The sequence below is a fragment of the Pinus tabuliformis genome, chromosome 3_1 (assembly GCF_031772625.1).
Source record: "Pinus tabuliformis cultivar Carrire ecotype Pingquan chromosome 3_1, CPIR1, whole genome shotgun sequence".
Classification (NCBI taxonomy): Eukaryota; Viridiplantae; Streptophyta; class Pinopsida; order Pinales; family Pinaceae; genus Pinus; species Pinus tabuliformis.
This window is the reverse complement of record NC_142301.1, coordinates 792,119,047-792,145,516: the sequence shown is the minus strand read 5'-3', so window position 1 is coordinate 792,145,516 and position 26,470 is coordinate 792,119,047. Positions and strand designations below refer to the sequence as shown.

Sequence of the window (26,470 nt, the reverse complement as noted above, 5' to 3'; positions counted from 1 at the left end):
TAGATGTGAGCTTCAAGTTTTGTTCCATTGGAGTAGAAAGAGGATTGCACTCTGTCATGCCAAATCTGTTTAACAAATCTCCAATGTATTTCTTTTGAGAAAGAAATATGGATTTTGGATGTTGGGTTACTTCAATGCCAAGATAGTAATGAACATAGCCCAAATCAGTCATTTCAAAACTTTTTCCTAATTCTTTCTTTATGGATGCAATATAGCTTTCATTATTCCCTGTCATTAAAAGATCATCTACATATACCACAAGATATACAACTGTTTTGCCAACTTTCTTGACAAATAAAGTTGCATCATCAAGATCAAAATGTTTGAAGTTGAGTTTCAGAAGATGCTCAGTTAGTTTTTCATACCAGGCTCGTGGTGCTTGTTTGAGGCCATACAAGGACTTCACAAGTTTGCATACTTTGTGTTCATGTCCTTTCACAACAAATCCTTCAGGCTAGGACATAAAAACATTCTCTTTTAGATCTCCATTCAAGAATGCAGTTTTTACATCCATTTGATGGACTTTCCAACCATTCTGAGCAGCCAGTGCAAAGAGTGTCCGGATGGTTGCCCATTTTGCTGTGGGGGCAAAAGTTTCCTCATAATCGACCCCTTCCTTCTGTGCAAAACCTTTTGCCACAAGCCTAGCTTTGTGCTTGTCAAGTGAGCCATCAGCTTTGTACTTGTTCTTGTAGACCCACTTGCAGCCAATTGGTTTGGTTCCAAATGGAGGATCAACCAGCTTCCAAGTGCCATTCTTTATGAGGGCATCATACTCCTTCTGCATCGCTTCTTTCCATTCATCATGAGAAGCAGCTTCTTTGAAGGAAGTTGGTTCAAAATCTGTAGACAAGTTCAATTCACAATCATAAGTAACATCCATATCAACAGGTGAATTAGAGTTATCTACATCACCTCCATCTTGTCGGTTTGTATTTCTGGTTCCTGTTTTTCCAATTTCATCAGGATGAACACTTTCAAGTGTCTTTGTCAACCACTTTGGGGGACCTTTCTGAGATGGTCCAGGCTGCTTTGTTGATTGAGTTGGGTCTGAATCAAGATTGAGTCTCCCAATTCTATCAATTACATCACTTAAAGCATCATCCGTTGTTGGAGTGTCATGCAGGGGAGATTGTTCTTCAGAAGAAGATTCCACATGTTGATCTAGTATAGGAATCCCCCCTTCAAGATGTGGAATCTGATTATCAAACTCTTGAAATGATTTCGGTTGTGTGAATCTATCCAAGCGATCAAGTTGCCGCTCAACAACACTGTCAGATTTGGATGATTCAAGAAAAATGACATCTCTAGATAAAACAAACTTTTTATTTACTTCATCATAGAGGCGGTATGCTTTAGATGTGTTTGAATACCCCAGGAAGATACACTTACGACTTCTAGCACCAAGTTTGTTTTTATGTACCTTTGGTATTAAAGCATAATAGGTGGAACCAAAGATCCTGAGATGTTTTACCGAAGGAACATGTCCATACCACAATTCATAAGGAGTCTTGTTTCTTATAGCACTAGATGGACATCTATTCTTTATATATGCAGCACATAGAACAGCATCAGCCCAAAACATTGTCTTTACATTTTTGAAGAAAAGCATGGATCGTACCATATTCAAGATTGTTCTATTCATTCTTTCTGCTACACCATTCTGTTGAGGATTATAAGGCATAGTTGTTTGATGTTTAATCCCATGTTGGCGAAGATAGTGTTCAAATTCATTTGATGTATATTCTTTTCCATTATCAGTGCGAATAGACCCAATATGAGATTGTGCATCATTTTCAATCCATTTTATGAAAATTCTTGAATGTTTGAAAAGCATCAGATTTGTTCTTCAATAAATAAACCCAACACATTCTGGTGTAATCATCAATAAATGTCATGATATATTTATTTCCATTTGCAGAAGGAACAGGCATTGGACCACATAAATCTGAATGAATGAGTTCAAGCTTCCTATGTGCTCTTGAATGTGAATTATGAAAAGACTGTTTGCTATGCTTTCCTAGAATGCATGCATCACATTGCTTATGTTTTCTAGGAATGGTAGGCAAACCAGCAACACCATTTTTCTTCAACAAGCGGAGACTATCATAGTTTAAATGTCCAAATCTAGCATGACATAATAAACTTGACGGAAGTGTACCTTCTTCATGATGAGAAATATATGAGAAATGTTGTGCATGAGCAGAGGTTCCTTGCAGTTTAAGAAGTCTTTCTTCTTCTATACCCCTCATGACAAGTGAGTGGTCAGATGCCTTTCTTACCTCAAGCTTTCCATCAAACATGTGAATGGAGTGACCTTGCTGTCGGATGTGGACCAAAGACAGCAAGTTTCTCTTGAGTTGTGGGAGATATAGAACATGATCCAGAAGAAAGTCTGGAAGACCAGGCAATTTAAGCCTGATTGTGCCAAGCCCTGATGGCTTGATTTTTTACTGATCTGCAAAGTATATTGCTCCATCAACATTGTCAGTGAAATCTTCAAAAAGATCTTTCCTATGAGTCATATGACAGGTTGCTCCTGAATCAAGCAACCAATCATTTTTCGAAGAAGCAAGTGAAGCATTAAACAAATCTTCATTTACTCCAATGTTACATTGTGCCTCAATATAGTGAGCGGATTCAGGTGCTTTACCTTTGTCTGTGTCATCAGTTTTACCTTTCTGCTGATTTCTTCTCTGCTCAATTTTGTCCCATGGTAGCTTGCATGTAGAAGCATCATGTGATCCATTTCGTTTGCAGCGAATGCAATGCAGATCTGCCTTTTCTGCTTGAAAATGTCTGCCCCCCCTGCCTCTGAAGTATCTTCCTCTTCCTCTTCGTCCACCTCTTCCTCTTGTAGAATCTTGAGCAGGATGGTTTTCTTTATGAGCAAGGCAAACAGTCTCTTCAGAAGATTCAGGGACTGTTTTCTTTCCAAAGGCTTTCTCTCTTTCAGCAAACTTTTTCACAAGAGAGTCAAAGGTTATATCTTTAAGATTTCCATTTGCTTGTAATGACTCAAGATAATTGGAGTAGGTAGGATAGAGTGCTTTGAGAAAGGCAATAAGAGAGATAGCCAGCTCAACCTTAGTGGATTTAATATCATGCATTATGGACTTTATTTCAGATGCAAGAGCAAGAGGATCATTATTTTTCAGTTCAAGAGTGAAGAGTTTAATCATGAGTTGAACAACTTCAAGTGCAGAATGTGTATCATAGAGTTCTTTCAGCTTTTGTAAAGCTTCAAAGGCAGTGGAATAGGATGAAATATGACGACTTACTTCTTCATTTACAGATGCTGCGATCAATGCATAGGCTTTGTTGTTCTTGTTTTCCCAAATGACAAGTTCTTTATCTGATGTAGGCTGCACAGGGTCTTTGTCTTCTTCTCCGACACACACTCCTTTCCACAACTCATTGTAGATGAGGGTGTGTTTTACCATTCGAGACCATTCTGAATAGTTCTCCTTGCCAGTGAGAACTATTCCTACCATAGAAATGATTGAATGCATTCTGTAAAAAATATCTCTGTTAAAAAAAAACTTCTGTTGATAAAAAAACTTCTGCTGGAAAAAAATCCTTATGCCACAGCCTTATGCACTTTACTTTCTTCTAACATTTGCATCAACATTTCTTATATCAGCATTTCTTATATCACTGCAATATTATTATGTTTTGAGAGAAAAAAATTTCTCAAGGATCACTTCAATATATATCAATATATCAAATATATATGTAATGCTGGAAACACCGCAATATTTTGAATGCTTTGAATCATATAAACTGTGTATATCATGAATTTAACAAACTGCTCAATGATATATAGAAACCGCCATAAAATTAACTGCATAATACTAAAGCCCTTTCAGTCTTTGTAATACCAGCGTTACTGGCAACTGTTGCGTTCTGCGAAAATGTCTTTGATTGTCATTGCAGATAAAAAGATTATTCCACAATTCTTGCATCTAGAAAGTGCAAGTATCCATCATTGACCATATTAAAAACTCTCGAACTCTACAGAAAAAGATCTTTTCCATTCTCCATTCAAGTATCAATCATTGACAATAAAATAGCTGCATTTTCCAGTTCAAAACCCTATCAAGAAACACAAGGGCCGAACCACTTGTAACAGCCCCTCTGAACTGGACAAAAAAGGATTAAACCCCCAGAAAAAACCCACCGAACTGAAAGCGGAAAGGCCGAGAGTGGACTTGCCTCAGAGAACACAAGGCAGAATTGCAAACATTCGCCGTCGGGATAGCAAACAATCGCCGGACCTTCATTACACCTTCTGGGGAGAAGTTCCGAAGTTGGAAGTAGTGCATGAGCTACTTGGCTTCATCAGAGGCGTCTGAGAAGGGTCGAGTCTTCCGCAGAAGGAAAAAACGAGCCAGAAATGAAGACGATGACGGCAGGGACCTAAAAAACACGAGGAAGTTGCCCAAACGCGCGGCTTCGTGCAATGATTTCAAAGAGAAGAGTGCCCTGAGGCTGAGAAAGGAGGATTGTATAATCGAAGCGAAAAGAGAGAAGACTGTAGATGAAGAGAATGTAGGAATTCTAATGACTGCAAGCGCCGAAGACGGAAACGAAATTCCTCCGCAGAGTAACCCGGCTTTGAGTTCATTTCCTATTGACTGTCACGGTAATAAGACTCACGGTTTCAAAAGGGATACATTACGCTTTCTTCGCCCTTCGTAGACAAAACAGCAGCAAGACCTGGTCAATAGTAACGGGCGTATTGAATGGAAAAACGGAATTTCACACAGTCTTGGATGCGCAGAGAATGAAACGTTCAGGCATGGCCAGACATTGATTCTCTCTGCGCCAAGCAGAGGCAGAGCAGCGCAGGACAGACAGGACAGAGTGGCGCAGGACAGAGCAGCGCAGTGCTCAGGGCAGAGGCAGGAGTTACAACTAATTTTAGATCCTGGGACCTGTGCTCTGATACCATGTCAGGCCAGGGTAACTCCACATTGAACAAAGGAAAACTGAGATATTATTTCATAAGAGAACAATTGTTTATATACACAAAGTGGACGGAACAGTTCATCTTCTTGATGACTGTTCACGTTCCAGTTTACCCAACCGCCTTCGGATTAGGTGTGAACATTATTGATGCCATGTATTTTTCTCTGTCGGGTGAGCCGATTAGGCACCCAATTATAGTCAAGGAAATAGTGCATAATAATAAACCCTCTGAATAGCTGTAATGGTTTTCCCGCATTGGGTTTTCTGGGGACATTTGTCCAAAAATAACGGTGTCACTTGTGTTCTTGTTTTCTTTCAATTGATAATATGTAGATGTTGTAACTGTATTGTGTTTATTTCGGTATTTAAATGTTTTAAATGACTTGTTCAGAATTTACAAGTAGAAGAAATAAACTAGCAGAATACAAATTAATTTTCTAATGGATAGACTTAGAAAATTCAACATCATTATCCGCAAAACCATAGAAGAAAATCTGCAGGATCACGAGACAGGTTCCACGATAATTTTGTCAATAGGGAGCACATGCCAGATGGGCCAAACATTGAATGTTTCAAATGCCATAACTATGGCCATATCGCTCGTGATTGCGAATACCAGATGGAATCTTCTATGGATGACATTGAATGCTTCAAATGTCATAATTATGGACACATAGCTCAAGAGTACAGGTACAATCCTAATAAGGAATGTTATAAATGTCATAACTGTGGACACATAGCTCATCACTGCAGGTACGAGATGCAATCAACCATGAAGGAAAAGCTTGACGACAATAATAACAAAGTTTGAAAAAGAAAACAAGTACAAGATGAGAAAGAAGAGCAGGAAGGCAAGAAAGACTTATCAGTTATGCTTTCAGGGTTTGTATAAGGTCGTGAGGAATTAGCACTGGCTTCAGATAATGACTCAAGTCAAGATGGTTTGTTGGGTTACTTATTATTTTGAACAATTCGGCTTGCAGACTCCTTGAATTTTGAAGAGGGGGAGTCTATACAGAAGTATGTGGCACAGGTCTACCATTGACAGACAAACAGCATGGACAGAACGACAATTTCAAGACGAATAAGTAAAATTCATAACAAGTTTAGGGGGAGAAGATCAGTTAAAGGATTACAGGTCCACAGAGATTGTCAATGACAGAGGAAGGCTTCTCGTCAGGGGAAGCACATGCAAGTTACAGGTCCACAGGAAGCAGGGAAATTCTCAGGGGGAGTCATCCTTTGCCATTGATGTCAAAGGGGGAGAGAAAAACTTGAGAAGGAGATTGAAATATCGAGAAGGAGATGAAGCATGAAGTCAGGGGGAGTTGTACTCGCAAAAGGAGTACGTGTGTTGCCATCAATGACAAAGGGGGAGATTGTTGGATGGTGTTGTCATTGATGTCAACCCATGGAGTTGACTGGGTTTGACTTTGACTAAAAACACCAGTCATTGATGTCAAATGGTTAATGAACATTTCTTAGTAATTGTCAGATTACATCAAGTTGGCAGCTACATTGATGGATGGTTGAAAAACCCAAGTCCTAGGGTTTGAGTTCCCTGGACTAAGGGCGTACCCCGACTTTGTCGAGGGTTTTTCAAGGGTCGAATCTTTGAGTTTGACTTGGAAATTCATGTCATTGGATTCTCCTTGTCGATATCTTTCTGGTGGTATGTGGTATACCACATAAGTCCTCCTAGTTTGAGAGAAAATTGTATTTGAAGTTTGTGACCCTAGTTTATGGGCTAAAACCCCAGGAGTAGTGACATGACACCTTATTCCGCTATGGTTGTGAATATATGACAATAATTCTCGACACAATCTCATTGTGTATAAGTTGAATAACTTCAAGAATCAAAGACAATAAACCAATCATTGGCTTCACAACCAAGTGGGACCATATACACAAAGCCAATCATTGATATTTAAATTTCTAGTGGAAATGAAAATATTTCTAGAAATTAAATAAGGTTCTTAAAGGTTAGTTATTATTATTTATTAATATTAATGAAATCAGATTATTTTGGTAGAGTATTAAAATGATCATTCACCCATAGGATGTATTTTTAAATCTATTAAAGATCTACTTCATTCACTATAAGGGCAACGACTTCTTTGCTTGGGCTGCAAGGCATAACTTTACTAAAATTAAAAATTATTTTAAAACTTCCTACAATCCTCACCAAATGAAGCCCCTCCTTAGCCCACAAACATATCTATAAAAGATCTCACATCTCTCCATAAACATATCTCAATTTTTTTTATCTTGTGCTCTAAAACTTTGTGGGAATCTCTCTGAACTTTCGTCCTACTTGAAGCAGACCAGCGAATATCCTGAGGCAGATAGGACAGCGAAGAGGTAAGTTGGAGTTTTTTTGTGTTCTTTTGTTCAAACGTGGTGGACATTCCCTTAAAGTTCCTTCAGCCCTTTTACCACTCAAACCAACAGGGGACCTAAATGGGTTCCTAAAATGGCAACTGCTAGGTCTTGGGCAACTGTGGATGCTTAGCCCATTATCACCACAGCTAAGTCTCCCTCCTCTTTACGACTTTCACTAATAAGAGGAGTCCTGATAGTGTAGGGATTCACTTGTAAAGTATATGCCAATGGATAGGTGAGGAAGGACCGTGAAAACCCTTTCCCAAGAATGGAGTGAAGAATGGAGCTTGCTTTCTCTTTAAGCGAGGGACTTGCTCCACCAAGGATAAGGGGTGAGGATTGGAGGGTTGAGGGAGAAAGGATAGGCTTATGAACAAGTTTATCAATCCCTATAATCCTTGGGAAAATTGGATTCCCAAATGGTCCTTGACAAATAGTCTTTATTGAGAAGTGGGACCACAAGGGGCCAAATGAACCCAACACAGGTTCGGGAATGGAATGTAGCAACCAATGATGTTCCTATCCTAGACAGGGTGAGGGGAGAGGACCAAACAAGAATACTTTCTTCAAAATGTTGAATAGATCCTATTGAGGTCTAGCCTTGGGGATGCCTAGGCACAACTTGATCCTTAAGCTACGGCTTGAGATTTCTGGAGATTCCACCGTTAGAATTACCTCAAATTTGGAGGAGAGGTAGGGGACCCACCAGCGCAGTAGCCTGTAGGAGATAAAAACTTTTTCCTTGGGTCAATTCCCGAGAAATTGATGCCCTAGGTGACCTAATGGAGCTAGACTTGGGGAAAAAGGGGAAAATGGTTAAAAAGGAGTTGAAATGATCACCCTTTTTGAGGGATCAGTGCCTAGTTCACTCGGGGATATCGAGTCAAGGATAATAATGGGTAAGAACTTGGTTTCTTGATCAAGGAGGCCCAGAAAGTCAACTTCGCCCAATGTTGAGAGAAAGAAAAGAAAAGTGACCTTCAAGCATTTATACTTCAAAGAAAATGATGCAAGCTTCTCGAGATAACTAAAGCTCTAGGACATTTCATTCATATAACATTGGCCCATACATTAAATTAGCTAAAACATGCTCAATTCCACATTTCAATAATGCAAAAACTAGCTCTAATTTTAGCAGTATGCAGCAACAAGAATAATAGCATCAAAATTTACTTACAACGTTATAGAGTATATCCAACCATCATTTTGTATGCTCAATAAAGCTCCAAGACAAGAGAAATAGCCCAAATCCATACATCAAAATTCATCCATCTCCAAAAATATCCACCAAGGAAAAGGTGCAAAAATTCTCTATGATTAGAGAGATCCCAGTTCAAGTGATGATACAAATGAATGCATCTAACCTCAATATATAGCCTCTTAAGGAGTTCAAACTAGCCTACAGGCCTACATTAGCCCCGACCCCCTACTGATAAAATAATGTGCAAATAAAACCCCTATTCGTCACAAGTCCAACAAACTAGCTCAAAAGTTTAAAAACAAGCCTCACAAGGGGCCAAATAATGACATGTGCATGTCGTAGGGCCCTCTAAAGGCACAATAATACCCTGAAGTGCCATATTGAGGAATAAAGTCCTCGAAATGTGATGGACAAGGGGGTGGCCCCTTGTTCTCCAAGTAGTGGACCTGTGGTGCTCACATTTGGTATGAGGGCACCTAGATGACCCCATGGGTATCCATATGAATCAAATATCCTTTGCAAGGGTCCAAGTGGTGGAATGAATGATGCCATGACATCATACAAGTCCTGGGACACCTGTCAAGAGTGTGGAGCTCCTGTGGGGGCATGTTGGGCATAATGTACCAAGCATATGATCGTCATCCCAAACGTGGATCGCTAGTAATCTCTTAGCATCCATGAAGATCCATGGAGTGTTGTCTACTGTTGTGGAGTTCCATGGCTCTCTATACACACCCTACATGTGCCAATGTAGACCTCTAGGGGTTAAGATCCCATATAGGGAAACCAAACCCAAATGGAAACCACCTGTTATCCTGCATAAGATCGAATGCATCCCCTAGGCTTCTAGTACAACCAGTGATTAAAATAATCGAGTAAAAAGTTTACAAATCAAGGATAATAATGTGGGCACTTCATAATGGCATGCCCTTCTGTAGCGGGATTTGGCATGTGCTAGTGTCTCCAAGCTCCAAAGGGGGTTAGCCATGTACCTTATTAGGTGGTTTCAGCGCTTAAAGGGGATAGTATGTCCAAGGTACATCCCTCTAATGGGGGTGGCAAGTGACAAATAAGTGGAATGGGATAGGGAATGAGAGGGGCAATCCTGGGCCACATAGTGGGGCATAGGGGGAAGCCTGCACTTGGGTATGCAATGTATAGGAGGGAGAAATCGTGGTAAATGAGGTGTCCCGACCTTTATTTTTCCACCCTTCTTCATATACCTTTTGCCTTTTATGAATTTTCTTTAATTAACTGCTCGAGGCTCAAAGGACAAGAGCATGATGTGTAAGATATAGCAGTGATTACCCCCTTTTAGGTAGGGCGGTTCATTGCCCTCCAGGGGTTGGGACAATTATGGGTTCCTAAATGATAAAGGAGGCTCATTGAGGGCCTATCGAACCAAGGTGATAGCCAACGATTGGAGTAGAGCTCATGTAATGGCTTTTTCCCACGTGCTAATTATTTTTGTCTCGACCATCTTTTGCATTTTGTGGTACAATTTCCTATTAAATGTGGCCATTTATGCTTTTCACTTTTTCTTTTAATTGCTTCAACCTCTGGGGCATCATTCTAGGCCTGACCCAAGGTGGGGGCAAGGGGATAGGGAGGCTAGCCCTATGTGGACCCAGAATGGGAATGTGGACCCAGGTGGGAGAAAAGATGAATGGGGGTATAGTGAGTGGATAGGGAGTAATATGTGCGTATAAAGGAGCGAAACCATGCACCCAAAGTCAGGGTTTCCCTAGTAGTACCACGGCCACCCTAAAACCAAATGGTCAATAAAGGAGATCCCACGGGACTAAGATCCAAGGGTAACAACCAAAAGAGATAAAGGGGACAGGAGCACAAACTAAGCCCACTCTTTCCGCCAAATCCCCCCATCAATCCATGCCCAGAATTATCCATGACAAGTAAACCCAATACTCAATTACCAAATGACAAGACATACCTTTAGATTCAGGAAGCCCACCTTCAAACATACGATCAATACAGGTGGGTGAGGGACCACATGGCTAGCTCAGGTGCCAGAGAAATGGCACAACGAGCTAGTAGGAGGCATCAAGGAGCTGCTGGCTGCCAGTTGAGGTTCATCATGGAGAAAAATATCTCCTGGGGATATCACCCACAAAGTGGTGGGTAACAAGCCCCTCTCCTAAGGCAACCGCAGACCTGTTCTCCACTACTTGTTGATGAAGTTCGCCTTATTCAACATATGAAAATATCGAGTTGATTAGGGCATTATGTTGATCACTATATCATTTTTGTTTAGGACTAGTTGGGTATTTAAGGATCCACGAAGCTGTAGGACTCAATTCAACTTCCAAAAAGTTGCAGATTGTTGGTTAACTGTCAGGCCAGGCAGTAACTCCATAAGGCAAAAATGATTTGACGATTCTATTCCATCAGGTAGGTCTTCATTATATACATGAGGGAGAGACTGTTCAGTTCGTCTCTCGATGACTGTTCATTTTTCCTATTTATCTATTTACATAAATTCACCCAATCACAAGGATTAGGTGTCAACATTCCCCCCCTTAATTTGAAGGGATGTTGGTGAGTCCAAGCATCATTTTGAATCGCTCAAGTTCTTCTCTTCCAAGCGCTTTGGTGAAGATGTCTGCAATTTGCTCATTTTTGGAACAGTGATGGAGATGGATTGTTTTGGCCTCAACATGATGTCGAATCAGATGATATTTAGTATTGATGTGCTTCGTTCGATCATGGAACTTTGGGTTCTTGGCCAACTTTATTGCAGAGGTATTGTCAACCATGAGTGGAGTTAATTGTACTTGTTTTACCTGCAAATCTTCAAGAATTTTCCTGAGCCACACAATTTCTTTTGTTGCTTCAGCTGCTGCCACATATTCTGCTTCTGTTGTGGAATCTGCTGGAACTAATTATTTGCGTGATCTCCAGGAAAAAGCTCCTGATCCAAGATTCATAGCATATCCTGAAGTTGATACCCCAGTTTCTTTGTCTCCATCGAAGTCTGAATCAGAGTATCCAATCAAGCCGAAGTCGTCCACCTATGTATACTTGATTCCAAAATCTTGAGTTCCCTTCAAGTACCTCAGAACTCTTTTTGCAACAGACCAATGTCCCTCACAAGGCTTTTGCATAAACCTGGAGAGGATTCCAACAGCAAATGAAATGTCTGGTCTGGTAGTAGTTAGGTAGTTGAGACTTCCTACAAGTTGTCTATACTTTGCTGCATCCTCAAATTATTTTCCTTCAATAGATGTGAGCTTTAAGTTTTGTTCCATTGGAGTAGTAAGAGGATTGCACTCTGTCATGCCAAACCTGTTCAATAGATCTCCAATGTATTTCTTTTGAGAAAGAAATATGGACTTCGGATGTTGGGTTATTTCAATGCCAAGATAGTAATGAACATAGCCCAAATCAGTCATTTCAAAACTTTTCCCCAATTCCTTCTTTACGGATGCAATGTAGCTTTCATTGTTCCCTGTCATCAAAAGATCATCTACATATACCACAAGATATACAATTGTTTTGCCAACTTTCTTGACAAATAAAGTTGTATCATCAAGATCAAAATGTTTGAAATTGAGTTTCAGATGATGCTTAGTTAGTTTTTCATACCAGGCTCGCGGTGCTTGTTTGAGGCCATACAAGGACTTCACAAGTTTGCATACTTTACGTTCTTGCCCTTTCACAACAAATCCTTCAAGCTGGGACATAAAAAAAAATTTAGATCTCCATTCAAGAAAGCCGTTTTTACATCCATTTGATGGACTTTCCAACCGTTCTGAGCTGCTAGCGCAAAGAGTGTCCGGATGGTAGCCCATTTTGCCGTGGGGGCAAAAGTCTCCTCATAATCGACCCCTTCCTTCTGTGCAAAACCTTTTGCCACAAGCCTAGCTTTGTGCTTGTCAAGTGAGCCATCAGCTTTATACTTGTTCTTGTAGACCCACTTGCAGCCAATTGGTTTGGTTCCTAATGGAGGATCAACCAACTTCCAAGTGTCGTTCTTTATGAGGGCATCATACTCTTTTTGCATCGCTTCTTTCCATTCATCATGAGAAGCAGCGTCTTTGAAGGAAGTTGGTTCAAAATCTGTAGACAAGTTCAATTCACAATCATAAGAAACATCCATATCAATAGGTGAATTAGAGTCATCTACATCACCTCCATTTTGCCGGTTTGAATTTCTAGTTCCTGTCTTTCCAACTTCATCAGGATGAACACTTTCAAGTGTCTTTGTCACCCACTTTGGGGGACCTTTTTTAGATGGTCTAGGCTGCTCTATTGATTGAGTTGGAACTGAATCAAGATTGAGTCTCCCAATTCTATCAATTACATCACTTAAAGCATCATCCGTTGTTGGAGTTTCATGCGGGGGAGAGTGTTCTTCAGAAGAAGATTCCACATGTTGATCTAGTATAGGAATCCCCCCTTCAAGATGTGGAATCTAATTGTCAAATTCTTGAAATGATTTTGCTTTTGCGAATCTATCCAAGCAATCAAGTTGCTGCTCAACAACATTGTCAGTTTTGGATGATTCAAGAAAAATTACATCTCTAGATACAACAAACTTCTTATTTACTTCATCATAGAGACGGTATGCTTTGGAGGTGTTTGAATATCCCAGGAAGATACACTTACGACTTCTAGCACCAAGTTTGTTTCTATGTACCTTTGGTATCAAGGTATAACAGGTGGAACCAAAGACCCTGAGATGCTTTACCGAAAGAACATGTCCATAACACATTTCATATGGAGTCTTGTTTCTTATAGCATTAGATGGACATCTATTCTTTATATATGCAGCACATAGAACAACATCAGCCCAAAACATTATCTTTACATTTTTGAAGAAGAGCATGGATCGTACCATATTTAAGATTGTCCTATTCATTCTTTCAGCTACACCATTCTGTTGGGGATTATAAGGCACAGTTGTTTGATGTTTGATCCCATGTTGGCGAAGATAGTTGTCAAATTCATTTGAGTGTATTCTTTTCCATTATCAGTGCAAATAGACCCAATATGAGATTGTGCATCATTTTCAATCCATTTATGAAAATTCTTGAATGTTTGAAAAACATCATATTTGTTCTTCAATAAATAAACCCAACACATTCTGGTGTAGTCATCAATAAATGTCATGATATATTTATTTCCATTTGCAGAAGGAACATGCATTGGACCACATAAATCTGAATGAATGAGTTCAAATTTTCTATGTGCTCTTGAATGTGAATCATGAAAAGACTGTTTGCTATGCTTTCCTAGAATGCAAGCATCACATTGCTTAAGTTTCCTAGGAATTGTAGGCAATCCAGCAACACCATTTTTCTTCAACAAGGGGAGACTGTCATAGTTCAAATGTCCAAATCTAGCATGCCATAATAAACTTGATGGAAGTGTACCTTTTTCATGATAAGAATTGTATGAGAAATGTTGTGCATGAGCAGAGGTTCCTTGCAGCTTGAGAAGCCTTTCTTCTTCTATTCCCCTCATGACAAGTGAGTGGTCAGATGCTTTTCTTACCTCAAGCTTTCCATCAAACATATGAATGGACTGACCTTGCTAGCGGATGTGCACCAAGGACAACAAGTTTCTCTTGAGCTGTGGGAGATATAGAACATGATGCAGAAGAAAGTCTGGAAGACCAAGCAATTTAAGCCTGATTGTACCAAGCCCTGATGGCTTGATTTTTGATTGGTCTGCAAAGTATACTGCTCCATCAACATTGTCAGTGAAATCTTCAAAAAAATCTTTTCTATGAGTCATGAGGCAGGTTGGTCCTGAATCAAGCAACCAGTCATTTTTCCAAGAAGCAAGTAAAGCATTAAATAAATCTTCATTTACTCCAATGTTACATTGTGCCACAATATAGTGAGCGGATTCAGGTGCTTTACCTTTGTCTGTATCATCATTTTTACCTTTCTGTTGGTTTCTTTTCTGCTCAATTTTGTCCCATGGTAGCTTGCATGTAGAGGCATCATGTGATCCATTTCTTTTGCAGCGAATGCAGTGCAAATCTGTCATTTCTCCTTGAGAGTCTCTGCCCCCCTTGCCTCTAAAATCTCTTCCACCTCTTTCTCTGGAAGAATCTTGAGCAAGATTATTCTCTCTATGTGCAAGAAGAGTTGTCTTCTTTTCCAAACCCTTCACGTTTTCAACAAACTTCTCCATCATAAATATTTGAACTAATCCCAAAAATAATTACAGTATTCGTAGCAAAAAACTAATAATAATTTGCTATGACTTTCCAAAAAATGAAATCAACTACAATCATGCAATATATATTTCACATATTATACCATGGCATGTCATCATAAAACAAACAACATAAGCCCTAATGCCATCACCACATATCTTTCACTATCATTCAGTTGGAACTGCAGCGACTCCTTGCCGTTCTTTACCAATTCCGTGCCACGTTTCTCCAAAACACTACAGAACTCATACTGGGCAGCGTTCAAGATTGTAATACACCAAGATTGTAATGCAGCTTAAATACAACAGACTTTTTTTTAATATATATATAGCCAGCGTCCAAAACAGAGAATGCATGGAGTAGCGTACAGTTCAACTCATGTATTAAAATGATGTATCACAAAAAATCAAGCAGCGTATATCCCAGCAGCGTACCAAAACAGGCAACAATATGTTGAGGTAAACTACAATGCATAATTATAATGTGAAATCTCACAAAATGCCGAGTAAAAAAAGATTACTTTGTATCCCTCCTGGGCCTTAGCACATTATTATGTGAAATAGCTCCTCTGTAGAAGATGCGATGCAATGGTATTCGAACCGCGGTCACCGCTAGGCATTGACAATGGCACAAGACCATTCGGAAGGGCAAGGAACAGAAACCTTGGCGATGCCATCATAAACGGAAGAAACTTCAACCATGTCAAATGAACCACACGTTGACTTCAACGCAGGTCTGAGCACTGTTACACACATTGCACAAGTCTCCAGGCAACTTTTAATGGAAAACCATTACTCAATGTTTCTCACGGTTAAATACAGTCATTCACATGCTAGTCTCATATGCAATGTAGGAAAGCTCTATGCAAATCGGAAGTTATCAGTGTGAATACCATAACAGAACAGCGTGAATACCATATTAGAACAGTGTGAATACCATATTAAAACATTGTTAATACAATAGCGTTCAACTTATGCCCAGAAACTTCAACAGATAGCCAAAGAAACTTCAACGCATAGCCATACCAGCGTAAATACCATGATTGCAAGTCATCCAGCTGATCTCAAGGGCATTCAACTTAGCGATTCAGAGGATTCTCCAGGCCAGCGCTAAAATTACCATGTCAGGACAGCGCTTCTTTTATGAAACATTTATGGACAGTCAGGACAACATGGACAGCACTGGACAGTGTAGACAGTATGGAGGGGCAGCTACCATGTCAGGAGCAGCTAATTATATGGAGGAGCAACTCAGATATATGGAGAGCAGACTGGGAGTTATAAGGGACATAAAAGCTAAAATGGAGCTGGCTCTGATACCATGTCAGGCCAAGCAGTAACTCCATAAGGCAAAAATTATTCGACTATTCTATTCCATCAGGTAGGTCTTCATTATATACATGAGGGAGAGACTGTTCAGTTCGTCTCCCGATGACTGTTCATATTTCCTATTTATCTATTTACATAAATTCACCCAATCACAAGGATTAGGTGTCAACATTAACATTATGTTCAGACTTCAAAGTCTATGCTCTGAAAGACCTAATCTGAGACCTAAAAGACCTAATTCAAGTCTAAGTTTGGTCACTGCATATAGATCAACAATATACCTCGTTCTCCTTTGAATAAATCTTTCACCGTCACAGTATTACACTTGTGGCTGAGATCTGGAATATGTTTATGCATATTGACTATAGTGAAGTTTGAAGAAAGGTCTGCCCATCTATATATACACATGCTACAGTGAATAAGTTTATCCTTCAAGTAAGTGTCCTAAACTTCCATCATTTAAAGATTGATTTACAACAGTATGGTCTTTCCTCTACAAGTAAAAAATTATTATATATATAGCAAGTTAGCAACAACACATCTACTATACTATCATAGTGAAAAAGCAGTAAATGAGACTGTGTTTTCTCTTACAGTGAAAAGGCAGACCTACAGCAAGATCTTGATAGCGTTGCTTGACTTGTTAACTGTAACAATAACAGTGGCATAACTTGTCAACCTAAGCACACTAAAGATGTGAAATGACCTAACTATGGTACCCTGTCTTTGACGTTGACTTTACCATAATACCATATGACAGTTGATGTTGCAAGTGAACCATACCTTGACTTTGACAATTGCTTGTTACCCTAACATGACTTAGTGAACATTCTACGATGAAATGTTTGAGTTTGACTTTGACTTAATACATTCACATGGCCTTTTGACAAAGTAACAATTAGTGTACAGTGACTTGTATACTACAATTAAGCAAGTGATGAATGACACTTAACATTGTTTTGATATCCACTATTGTGACAGTTGCTTTGATAGCTTGTTAAGGTTTGCATCTAGAGGTACAGTGATCATATGTGATACGACAGCAAGGGACATAGTGACATTGACAATATACCTTGACCTTGACTTGATACTTACATGAACTATTGACTTGATTTTGACTTGTTACAGTGACTTTACACTTAGTTGGAAAGTTCCTTTACTTTGACAAGTTACTTTACATCTATTTGACATGTGTCTTACTTGACTAAAACACTAGATAACAATGTTGCATTACTATTGATTTGGAAAGTCATTTGACATTGAATTGCCACCTTAAATTTGGTATCACTGATTGACTTGACTTATAGACAAGTAACAATATTGACCTAAGGTTTGTCTTGAAGTAATGACCTAGGATTTCTCTTACAATATGACCTAGGGATTTGTGTACGGTGACACAATTGTAATCTTGCGGGGCAGCAAGTGTTGAAGTCATTAACATCCAGTTGAACAGCTTATTGAAGTAAGAATGGAAAGCAAGACTTGACCAACTGAGCAGCAATGATTACACGTATGCTGGTAGCTCTCCGAGAACAGAGGTTGAGAGCGTTGATTGCAGGTCAGAGGGATGACCTGAGGCACCTTGGTTTGTGTCATCATTTGATAGTAGTTTCATATGGTTGCAGCATCATGTGTAGCCTGATAGTCCGGTAGCAGTGTTTGAGCATTGATCAATATTCATTCCTGAGCAGCACAGTGACAAGTAGTGGTAGCCAACAGATGTGTAGTTCAAAAATGACAATGATGTGTATTTGAGCAGCTTGATGTTCAACATCATGCAGTGATCAGTTTGTTGGTGCAGTGGTCAGTGGCCACTAGGATTTGACACATTCACAACATCTTCATTACAGATTTTCTACATTGATCCAGAGTACAAGGGGATCCAATCCAAAAATTGTGAAACATGGTCCACTGGCTCTTCAGGCTGCTATGGTGGTGCAAGGCAGGTGATTGGAGTCACCTTCAGGTTGTGGATTGGGAACATTTCAGGCCAGCAGGATGGTGCTAGGGTGGGTTGTGGCCTACACAAGGTGTTGGGGCGTCCTTTCAGTTGGGACTAATAAACTACAGGGTGACAACGCATCCTTTCCAACAGCAAATGGTCAACAGAGTGTTGGGGCACTCGTCAGGTTGTGGCCTGACTTATAGGGCATTGGGACATCCTTCTAGTGGCAGCAGGTTATTAGGGTTTAGTAGTGTCCTACACATTGTTGTGTGTAAATCAGGGCGTTGGAACCTCCTTGAGTTGTGGCTGAAAACTTGATGCAATTACTTTTCTTTTAAAGAGGAGGAGAAGACAATTACTAAGAAGCGTTAGGTGGTTTTTGACCCGGAGGGAGTTTTCCACCTAAAAATCTGTCCTCTATTTTATCATTGTTGTATGTTGTTGTCTATTGTTGATTACTGTTTATGATTATTTGAAGAAAAACAATAATAATAACTGAAGATTAAGTAATGCTCTGAAAAGGATTAAAAAGTGTTAATTGCTAAGAAACACTGATTCACCGCCCCTCTAAGTATTTCCAACAAGTGCATACCACCATCCATAATTCTGCAGTTTTCAGGAAGTGGTAGACTTGGACTCATTATGCCCTGTCTGCACCACTTTTATTAATTCTTAGTACTTGCATGTTGAATTCTTCACAACCTATGAGTAGTATATTGCAGATTGCAACTCAAGATAAATTTACTTTTATAACAGGTTCTTTTGTGGTATGTATATGACTTCAGCAGCTATTAGAATGAGATTTAATCATTGATCCAAATATTTCTTCTTCAACTAGAGCATATCTGTCTCCTTGTGATTTTGCAGGAGCCCACATTTATCACAAAGGTTGTCTTTAGTTCTGTATTTTGTTAAGTTCATTAATAGGTCAATGTTACTTGGGGCATATTGAATTGTCTATATTTCAATATTGATAATGACAATTTGCAACAAATAATTTGTACTTAATAATATCACATAACAAGTACTAGATTTTACTATTTTGCTACAAAAGGAGGATACTGACTAAATGGAAAAATCCTAAGATATCGCATTGATATGAAACAAAATAAGTTCAATGTAAATAATCATTCAATCTGAAGACAGTAATTTCCTCTCCAAAATATATGCACGATAGATTAGGGAACAAGCACAAGTTCTATTTTTTCGATACTCACTGTTTCTTTTGGACTACCTGCATAACCAACAGGTACTCCATCATGAGTTTGCACTTCTGATCCCTTAACCTGCAAAATTACAATTTTTTGACAAAATTAATGTCTATATAAAATGCCAATGATCAAATTAGATCACATTAGAGATTAAAAAAGTAATCCATATGTTATGCAACTCATGCTAATCAACCTCAATCAATATATTATCCAGAACTATAGAACACATTAAGATTATACTATGTTTATAAAACATTTCATTTTGGGTTATAACCTATTGTATGCATTAGTTATCATACAACATGGCATTCAGGATCTAGGTGTCATACTATCAATCAACCTTTTCAAGAATGGTAAGCATTCCTATCTATAGACTATGCATCTATTAAGGAATGTAAAAGAAATTGTTTTAGCTTTGGAAGTCATTTATTATTCCAATTCGACAAGATGTTGGCCCTATTCGCTCACAAACTAGCACTTCAAAGTTAAAGTCCAGAAGAGCATTGCCAGTCTATGAACAACCAAGAGGGAGTCCAACATCACCTCACAAAACCTCTTCACAATTTAGGTTGGTTGTTCTCCAATTCAAGGGAGACTACCCTAAGGTAGGATTGCTAAAGCTTAGGCGATAAGGGCTCGAGGTAAAATGAAGAGTTCCTTTAACTGTTGCAGAATAAGTTTAGAAAAGGAATGTTAGAATCTGGAAAAGTGTCAAGTCCATTGGGTAAACAGAGTCAAAGGATAACAATAGGAGGGTGTCTTCTCATGTGATTCTGTGGCCTGAATCAAGAACCTACTACAATATTATCTTGTTGTCCACCAAAACTAAAAAAAAAATTGTAGGAATCCAAATGAAAACACACATGCAAATGTATATGAGGGTGTGCCTAATAGTGGAAAATGGAAAGTGTGGCTAATTCGACTTGAGGAAGAAGATACATAATAATATTTTCCAGCAATGTACAAAAACGTTTTCGATGAAGACTGATCAAAATTCATAATATTCTTAACAAAGGCACAATATTCTTAATGAGAAATTTTGTTACCTATGTTCTAGCTCTTCATTGACACATTCAATGCTAAGGGCTTCAGCCTTCGTATTCAGCAATTTAAGTACAGAAGACACATTATTCTTCCCAATAGGAACCCATAGTTTTCGTTTCCTTCAAGACCTTCAACAAAAGCTCAATAGGGGAGAGCTCCCCAAATCAAACCCTCCTCTCAAATGGAGAGAGAAAACCATTATACAGGTTTGAGCTCAACTCTCTTTAAAATAAACAAGTAATTTTTTTCCTAAAACCATTAATTCTCTAAGGAATACAATAAAACATTACATTTCTAGCCTCCTGAACAAACTCCTTACTAAAAGTAGAAATCAGTTACTGAGATCCAATAAAAGAGACATCTTTAGCTCCAAGGAAAACAATATAGTAGAGTTCTCAAGTAACTAACTCTATGAGACTATTCCACAATAAACTCTATTTTTGGAGGTCGTTATTAATATTAACTAACTCCATGGGACAATTCCACAATAATAAAATAATGGAATTAGTTAGTAAACATCTCTAAAAGTAGATTTAGAAGGTAGGGTCCCTCCTGTAGATGAGGCTTTGACCAAGCAACAACCTTTGAGATAAGAATAAATAATTCTCTCAACATGTGTTCTCTTTAAGAGAGGTCTCCCATGTGTGAAGCAAGGGTCCAAAAGTGTGACAAATTAGGGATTTTCCAAGAAAGTTCATCAACAATAGGACATCCCCAACAAATGTGCAACAAACTACTCCTCATAAGCATGTATGGCTCCCTCAGAGCAAAGGCACCTCCCTAACCACCTCAACAGCACCTCTGTCCTGTGCTACAAACTCCCACATCTGATGAGTCAACCAACAAAATGTTCCTCAAGCCACCTTTGAAGAATGTGCATAAATAACCATTTTGACAAGGAAATAATAGGATAATCTTTGTGAAGATCAGGTGCCCTTGAATAATGTGCTATGCTAACCTCTTTAACCAAGAAATAAGAAATATAATGTGATGTTCCCAATTTTTGTGCATACAAAAATTACTTAGGAGTTTTGCGAAATTTTGCAAATATCAAAAAGGGGAATATTATTTTGTGAGAAAAGGGAGAAATTATTATTTTAATGGGATGACGACAAAATATAATTTTATTGGAGGAAGGCAAATCATCATTTTAAGGGAATGGCAGCGAAATAGTATTTTATTGGAGAAGGGGGAGAAATTATTATTTATTGGAATGGTGGAAATTATTATTTTATTTGAATAGCGACCAAAAGTGGAAAATGGCCCACACCAATAAATAATAAGAAAAAATGGAGAATCTAGAAGCTAGAGGGAGGCTCCATGAAGAATTATAAAAGGAGGAACTCAATTGCCAATTTGTTCTATTCTATCTATCTCGTTCACAATTGAAAGGAGCTCAAGTGAGTTCAAGAGTTCGAGCGAAACTCAAGCTCATTTCGGTGTACTTTGAGTGCCACCCTAGTTAGCTCTTGGAGAAGATTATCTCAGATCTTCCAAATGTGCCTATTGCAGAGAGTCTTCATCGTTGAGTGAATTTGTTTGCAGCTGTTTTTAGCTAGTTTTTATTGTAGGGTTTAATAAATTCCCAAGAGGGTCGAGCACAAGAATTGAAGAGCCCATTCTATGTTGAATTTTCTAAGTCTATCAATTAGATAATTAATCTGTGTTCTACTGGTTTATTTATTCTACTTGTAAATTCTGAACAAGTTATTTAAATCATTTAAATACCAAAATAGACACGATACAGTCACAACATCTACAAATCATCAACTGAAAGAAAACAATCACACAAGTGTCACCGTTATTTTTGGACAAATGTCCCCGGAAAAACCCAAGGCGGGAAAACCGGTGCAACTATTATGAGGGTTTATTATTATGCAGTATTTCCTTGAGTACAACTGGGTGCCTAACCGGCTCACCCGACAAAGAAAAATATACGGCAGCAATAACTCTATATTCGGAAATGGGTATTCAGAAAACCTATCCCACAAAACCCTCTCTGGCACAACTGAAGCTCAGCGCTAGGCCTTTTGGGCTCTGCGTCAGCCCTCTGAGGCACTGCGCAGCCTCTGGGACCCTCTGCGTCACTCCAACAGCCTTTGGGACCCTCTATGTCACTCCAGCAGCCTCTGTGTGGATGACGCGGTCCCTCTGGTCCCTACGTTGTCTCTGTGGGGCTCTGTGTGGCCTGAACTGGCTGTTGCTCTCGCTCTCCCTGCTTCTGCGATGGTCTCCCAGTGTTGTCCCTGCCTCTCTGCCCTGTACTCACTGCCCCTCGCTACTAATCACTGATTCAACTTTGCTTAGCAACCCCGCTCTAGAAAAATGAATGACTGATCACTCTGGTGTATTCTCCAATTGACCCTCAAGCCTCCTCTTATACTTTTCTCATTGGTCCTTCAACGGCTGAGATTAAATCTCTAATCAATGGCTAAGATTAGATTTGGCTTGATCCATGACTTTTGGAACCTTCTAATCTAGTTTTATGTTAATACCCATTAATATTTTATTTTTCCTAAGTTTAGACTTAGGAACTCCATTAAAAATATTAACTATTTTAATATCTCCCAAACCGGTTAGAATCTGCCCAAACCATTCTGGGTCTTGGAGATCTCATGTGCTTTAGCCTCTCCACCAATTTTCATGGCTAGAGCACATCCGATGCTACCCAAAATCAACACTCCCTCTTAGCGAGGACTGTGCTCTAGTAATACTCCTCACTGACCATCACTCTGATTATACAGCACCAGTACCTGTGCTAGTGTTAGGCCTCCCCGCCCAACATCCTCTGCACTGCTGCGTCCTGTACTGCTGCCCATGGCCCTCCCACTGCCACTGTTACATCCGTACGGCAGCTCCCTCTGCATCCGTGCTACTACTAGTCCATCCTCCCAACACTGCATCTGCACTGCATCCCCCTCTCATCATGCTGCATCATGCTACTGCACTGCAAGTTGCAACTCAGTTACTGAGAAGTAAGTAACTGATCCACCCAACTTCTGACATCCCTGTCAGGCTAGTAACACTCCCGATGCTGAAGCTCCCTCTGCCGCTAACAAGTGCTCCCTCTGCTGACCTCTGCGTTGCAACAACAACTCCCTGCATCTCGCAACATTGCACACCTCTCTATGCCATCCTGCACTGGTGCAACACTCTCGTGCCTCTCACACTGTTGCAACCTGCTAGCCTCGCATTGCCCGGGGACTCCTGCATTGCAGCACTCTCCGACACTTCATCCGCATCCGTCTCTACTGACATCTGCCAATCCTGCTACTCCTCTTCGGGGCTCCCATAGCAAGGTATAATCCAAGACGTTGGGTACCTCAACGATCCTACCCCTCATCGCTTGTAGTCCTCCTGACTACAGCTCGATGTCTCCCCACTTATTCTCAAGTGGCAAATGAGCACTCATCGCACAATCGTCATCCTCCTCGACTTCTTTCTCTGCCTTCGCTAGTGCTGCCTTCGAGTTACAAGCCTCTCCCTTACTCTTCTTCCTCAGACACTAGTTCGCATAGTGAACCAGTTCCCCACAATGGAAGCACTTGACCTTGGAGACGTCCTTCTTCTTCCTCTTCTCCTTCTTTCCCGCAGATGCTAGAGCCGCATCCTCTTCCTCTTCCTTCTTGATCCTGACCCCTTTGCTGCTACTCCCCGTCTTGGTCAGCCGTCTAATCTCTTCTTGACGAAGAGCTACCCACAGTTCTTCCCAATCTGGAAGACTCGCCCTGCCCAGTATGCTCTGGACAAATGTCGCCCCCTCCTGAGAGACTGCATTAAGTGTCGTCCTTACCATCAAATCCTGATCCGGCATGGCCCCTATGGAAGTCAATTGGTCACAAATCTCCTTCAACCTACCGAGGAAGATTGATGACCCAATCCCTCTGCATCAACCCTTCCTCTATCGCTTCTGCAAGGATCAGCTACTGTCACTCCGGACAACTGATTCTACTGCAAATGCTCTGCTCAGTTGATGCCTTCAACTCTCCTATGATCTGCAACCACGCTCTAATACTATGTTGAATTTTCTAGGTCTATCCGTTAGAAAATGAATCTATATTCTGCTGGTTTATTTCTTCTACTTGTAAATTCTGAACAATTTATTTAAATCATTTAAATACCGAATAAACACAATACAGTCATAACATCTACGGATCATCAACTGAAAGAAAACAAGCACACAAGTGACACCGTTATTTTTGGACAAATATCCCCGGAAAAACCCAATGCGGGAAAACCGGTGTAGCTATTCTGAGGGTTTATTATTATGCAGTATTTCCTTGAGTACAACTGGGTGCCTAACTGGCTCACCCGACAGAGAAAAATACACGGCAACAATACCTCTATATTCGGAAACAGGTATTCAGAAAACCTATCCCACGAAACTGTCTCCAACACAACTGAAGCTCAGCATTGGCCCTTCTGGCCTCTATGTCAGCCTCCTATTGACCTGCGTCCGCCCCAGCAACCTCTACATCGGCCCTCTGAGGCACAATGCAGCCTCTGGGACCCTCTGCATCACTCCAACAGCCTCTACGTGGATGACGCAGTCCCTCTGGCCCCTGCGCTGCCTCTGTTGGGCTCTACGTGGCATGAACTGGCTGTTGTTCTCGCTTTCCCTGCTTCTGCGTGGGTCTCTCAGTACTATCCCTACCTCTCTGCCCAGTACTCATTGCCCCTTGCTGCTGATCACTGATTCAACTTTGCTTAGCGACCCCGCTCTAGCAAAATGAATGACTGATCACTCTAGTGTATTCTCCAACTAACCATCAATCCTCCTCTTATACTTTTCTTGTTGGTCCTTCAGTGGACGAGATTAAATCTCTAATCAACAACTAAGATTAGATTTGGCTTGATCCATGACTTTTGGAACCTTCTAACACAGTTTTATATTAATACCCATTAATATTTTATTTTTCCTAAGTTTAGACTTAGGAACTCCAATAAAAATATTAATTATTTTAATATCTCCCAAACCGGTTGGAATCTGCCCAAACCATTTCTGGGTCTTGGAGATCTCATGTGCTTTAGCCTCTCTGCCAATTTTCATGGCTAGAGCACATCTGATGCTACCCCAATTCGACATTCTGGAGTTAGTTTCGTTGTCCCAAGTATCAAACCCTCAAGGTTGAATATTACCTCCAAGCAAGGACCAGTTACAAAAGATCAGGAGGCCAAGATTTCTATTTTGGAGTAGAACAGATTTAGAGAGGCCAAGCATTATTTTCCTTCCAACAATTGAAGCTAGATCGAATAGCAAATTCAGAGAACCGTTCTTCATGCTTGAGGTCGTATTCTTCCTTCAAGTGGACCAAGATTTTTAAAGTGTCAATCCTTCACAATTATTCATAGATTCCATCAACAGGAGATCAAATTATACACAAGAATGGAAGTCGAATTATTTTGAGCATCAGCAACGGATTCATGAGGCCGAATTATTGTAGTACATAAAAAGGTTGAATGCTTGTATGATTGATAATTGTGCATGTTACCTCTCAAACTAGCAGAGGTCCTAGGAGGGGATCCTATATAGCAATTACTAGGTTAAGGGGCAATAATGGAGCAATAGCCTACTGTCACCTCAGCTAAAGATCCCTTCCCTTTACGAACTTTCACCGATGGGAGGAGTCTTGGTATGAGAGGAATCAAGAACAAATGGATCAATGATAAGACAGGGTGTGATTCCTAAAGCCTATTCACAAGAGAGGCTCAAATAGATAGCTTGTTTGAAAAGCAAAGTGTTGCGCTCTCTGAGAAGGACTAAGAGAACACTTGAGCCTAAGCTTGGATGGTATGCCTTGACAAGGGTCTTCCTGGGCTTAAGGATCCTTGTGAAGAAATGGATTCTATGTAATCCTTGTTGAATTTGGGTTGTAGAGTTGTGGGACCACAAAGAACCCGAGCGGACCTAGACTAGGTCAAGGATATGGAGTTGATCAATCAAGGAGGGGCTTCACCTAATTAGGGAAGAGAATAGGATCAAAGGAGTAGTTTTCATTGAAATACAAATGCAATGACCCAATTGAGGACACTAACCCCAAATCAACCTAGGGAAAGAAATGGTCTTGTTGATAGGGCTTGCTATATCTCGGGATTCCACCATCGGATTTGCCTCAAATTTAGAGGACCTCTGAGAAAATCCCAACGCAATAGACCAAAATTCAAGGGTTTTGAATGGCTAGAATGAATTTCCATTGATGC

The 26,470-nt window shown here is 40.0% G+C and overlaps 1 protein-coding gene across 5 annotated transcripts in view; it reads right to left on the bottom strand.

The window, feature by feature from the left end:
• The window catches only part of LDA (limit dextrinase), a 433,493-nt gene that overhangs the window by 56,461 nt on the left and 350,562 nt on the right, over positions 1 to 26,470 (bottom strand). For all 5 annotated transcript variants that reach the window (XM_089411946.1, XM_089411948.1, XM_089411949.1 and 2 more), the window contains one exon: positions 19,232 to 19,300. In XM_089411946.1, the coding sequence (XP_089268072.1) occupies positions 19,232 to 19,300 (69 nt within the window). The remainder of the gene's footprint in view (positions 1 to 19,231; positions 19,301 to 26,470) is intronic.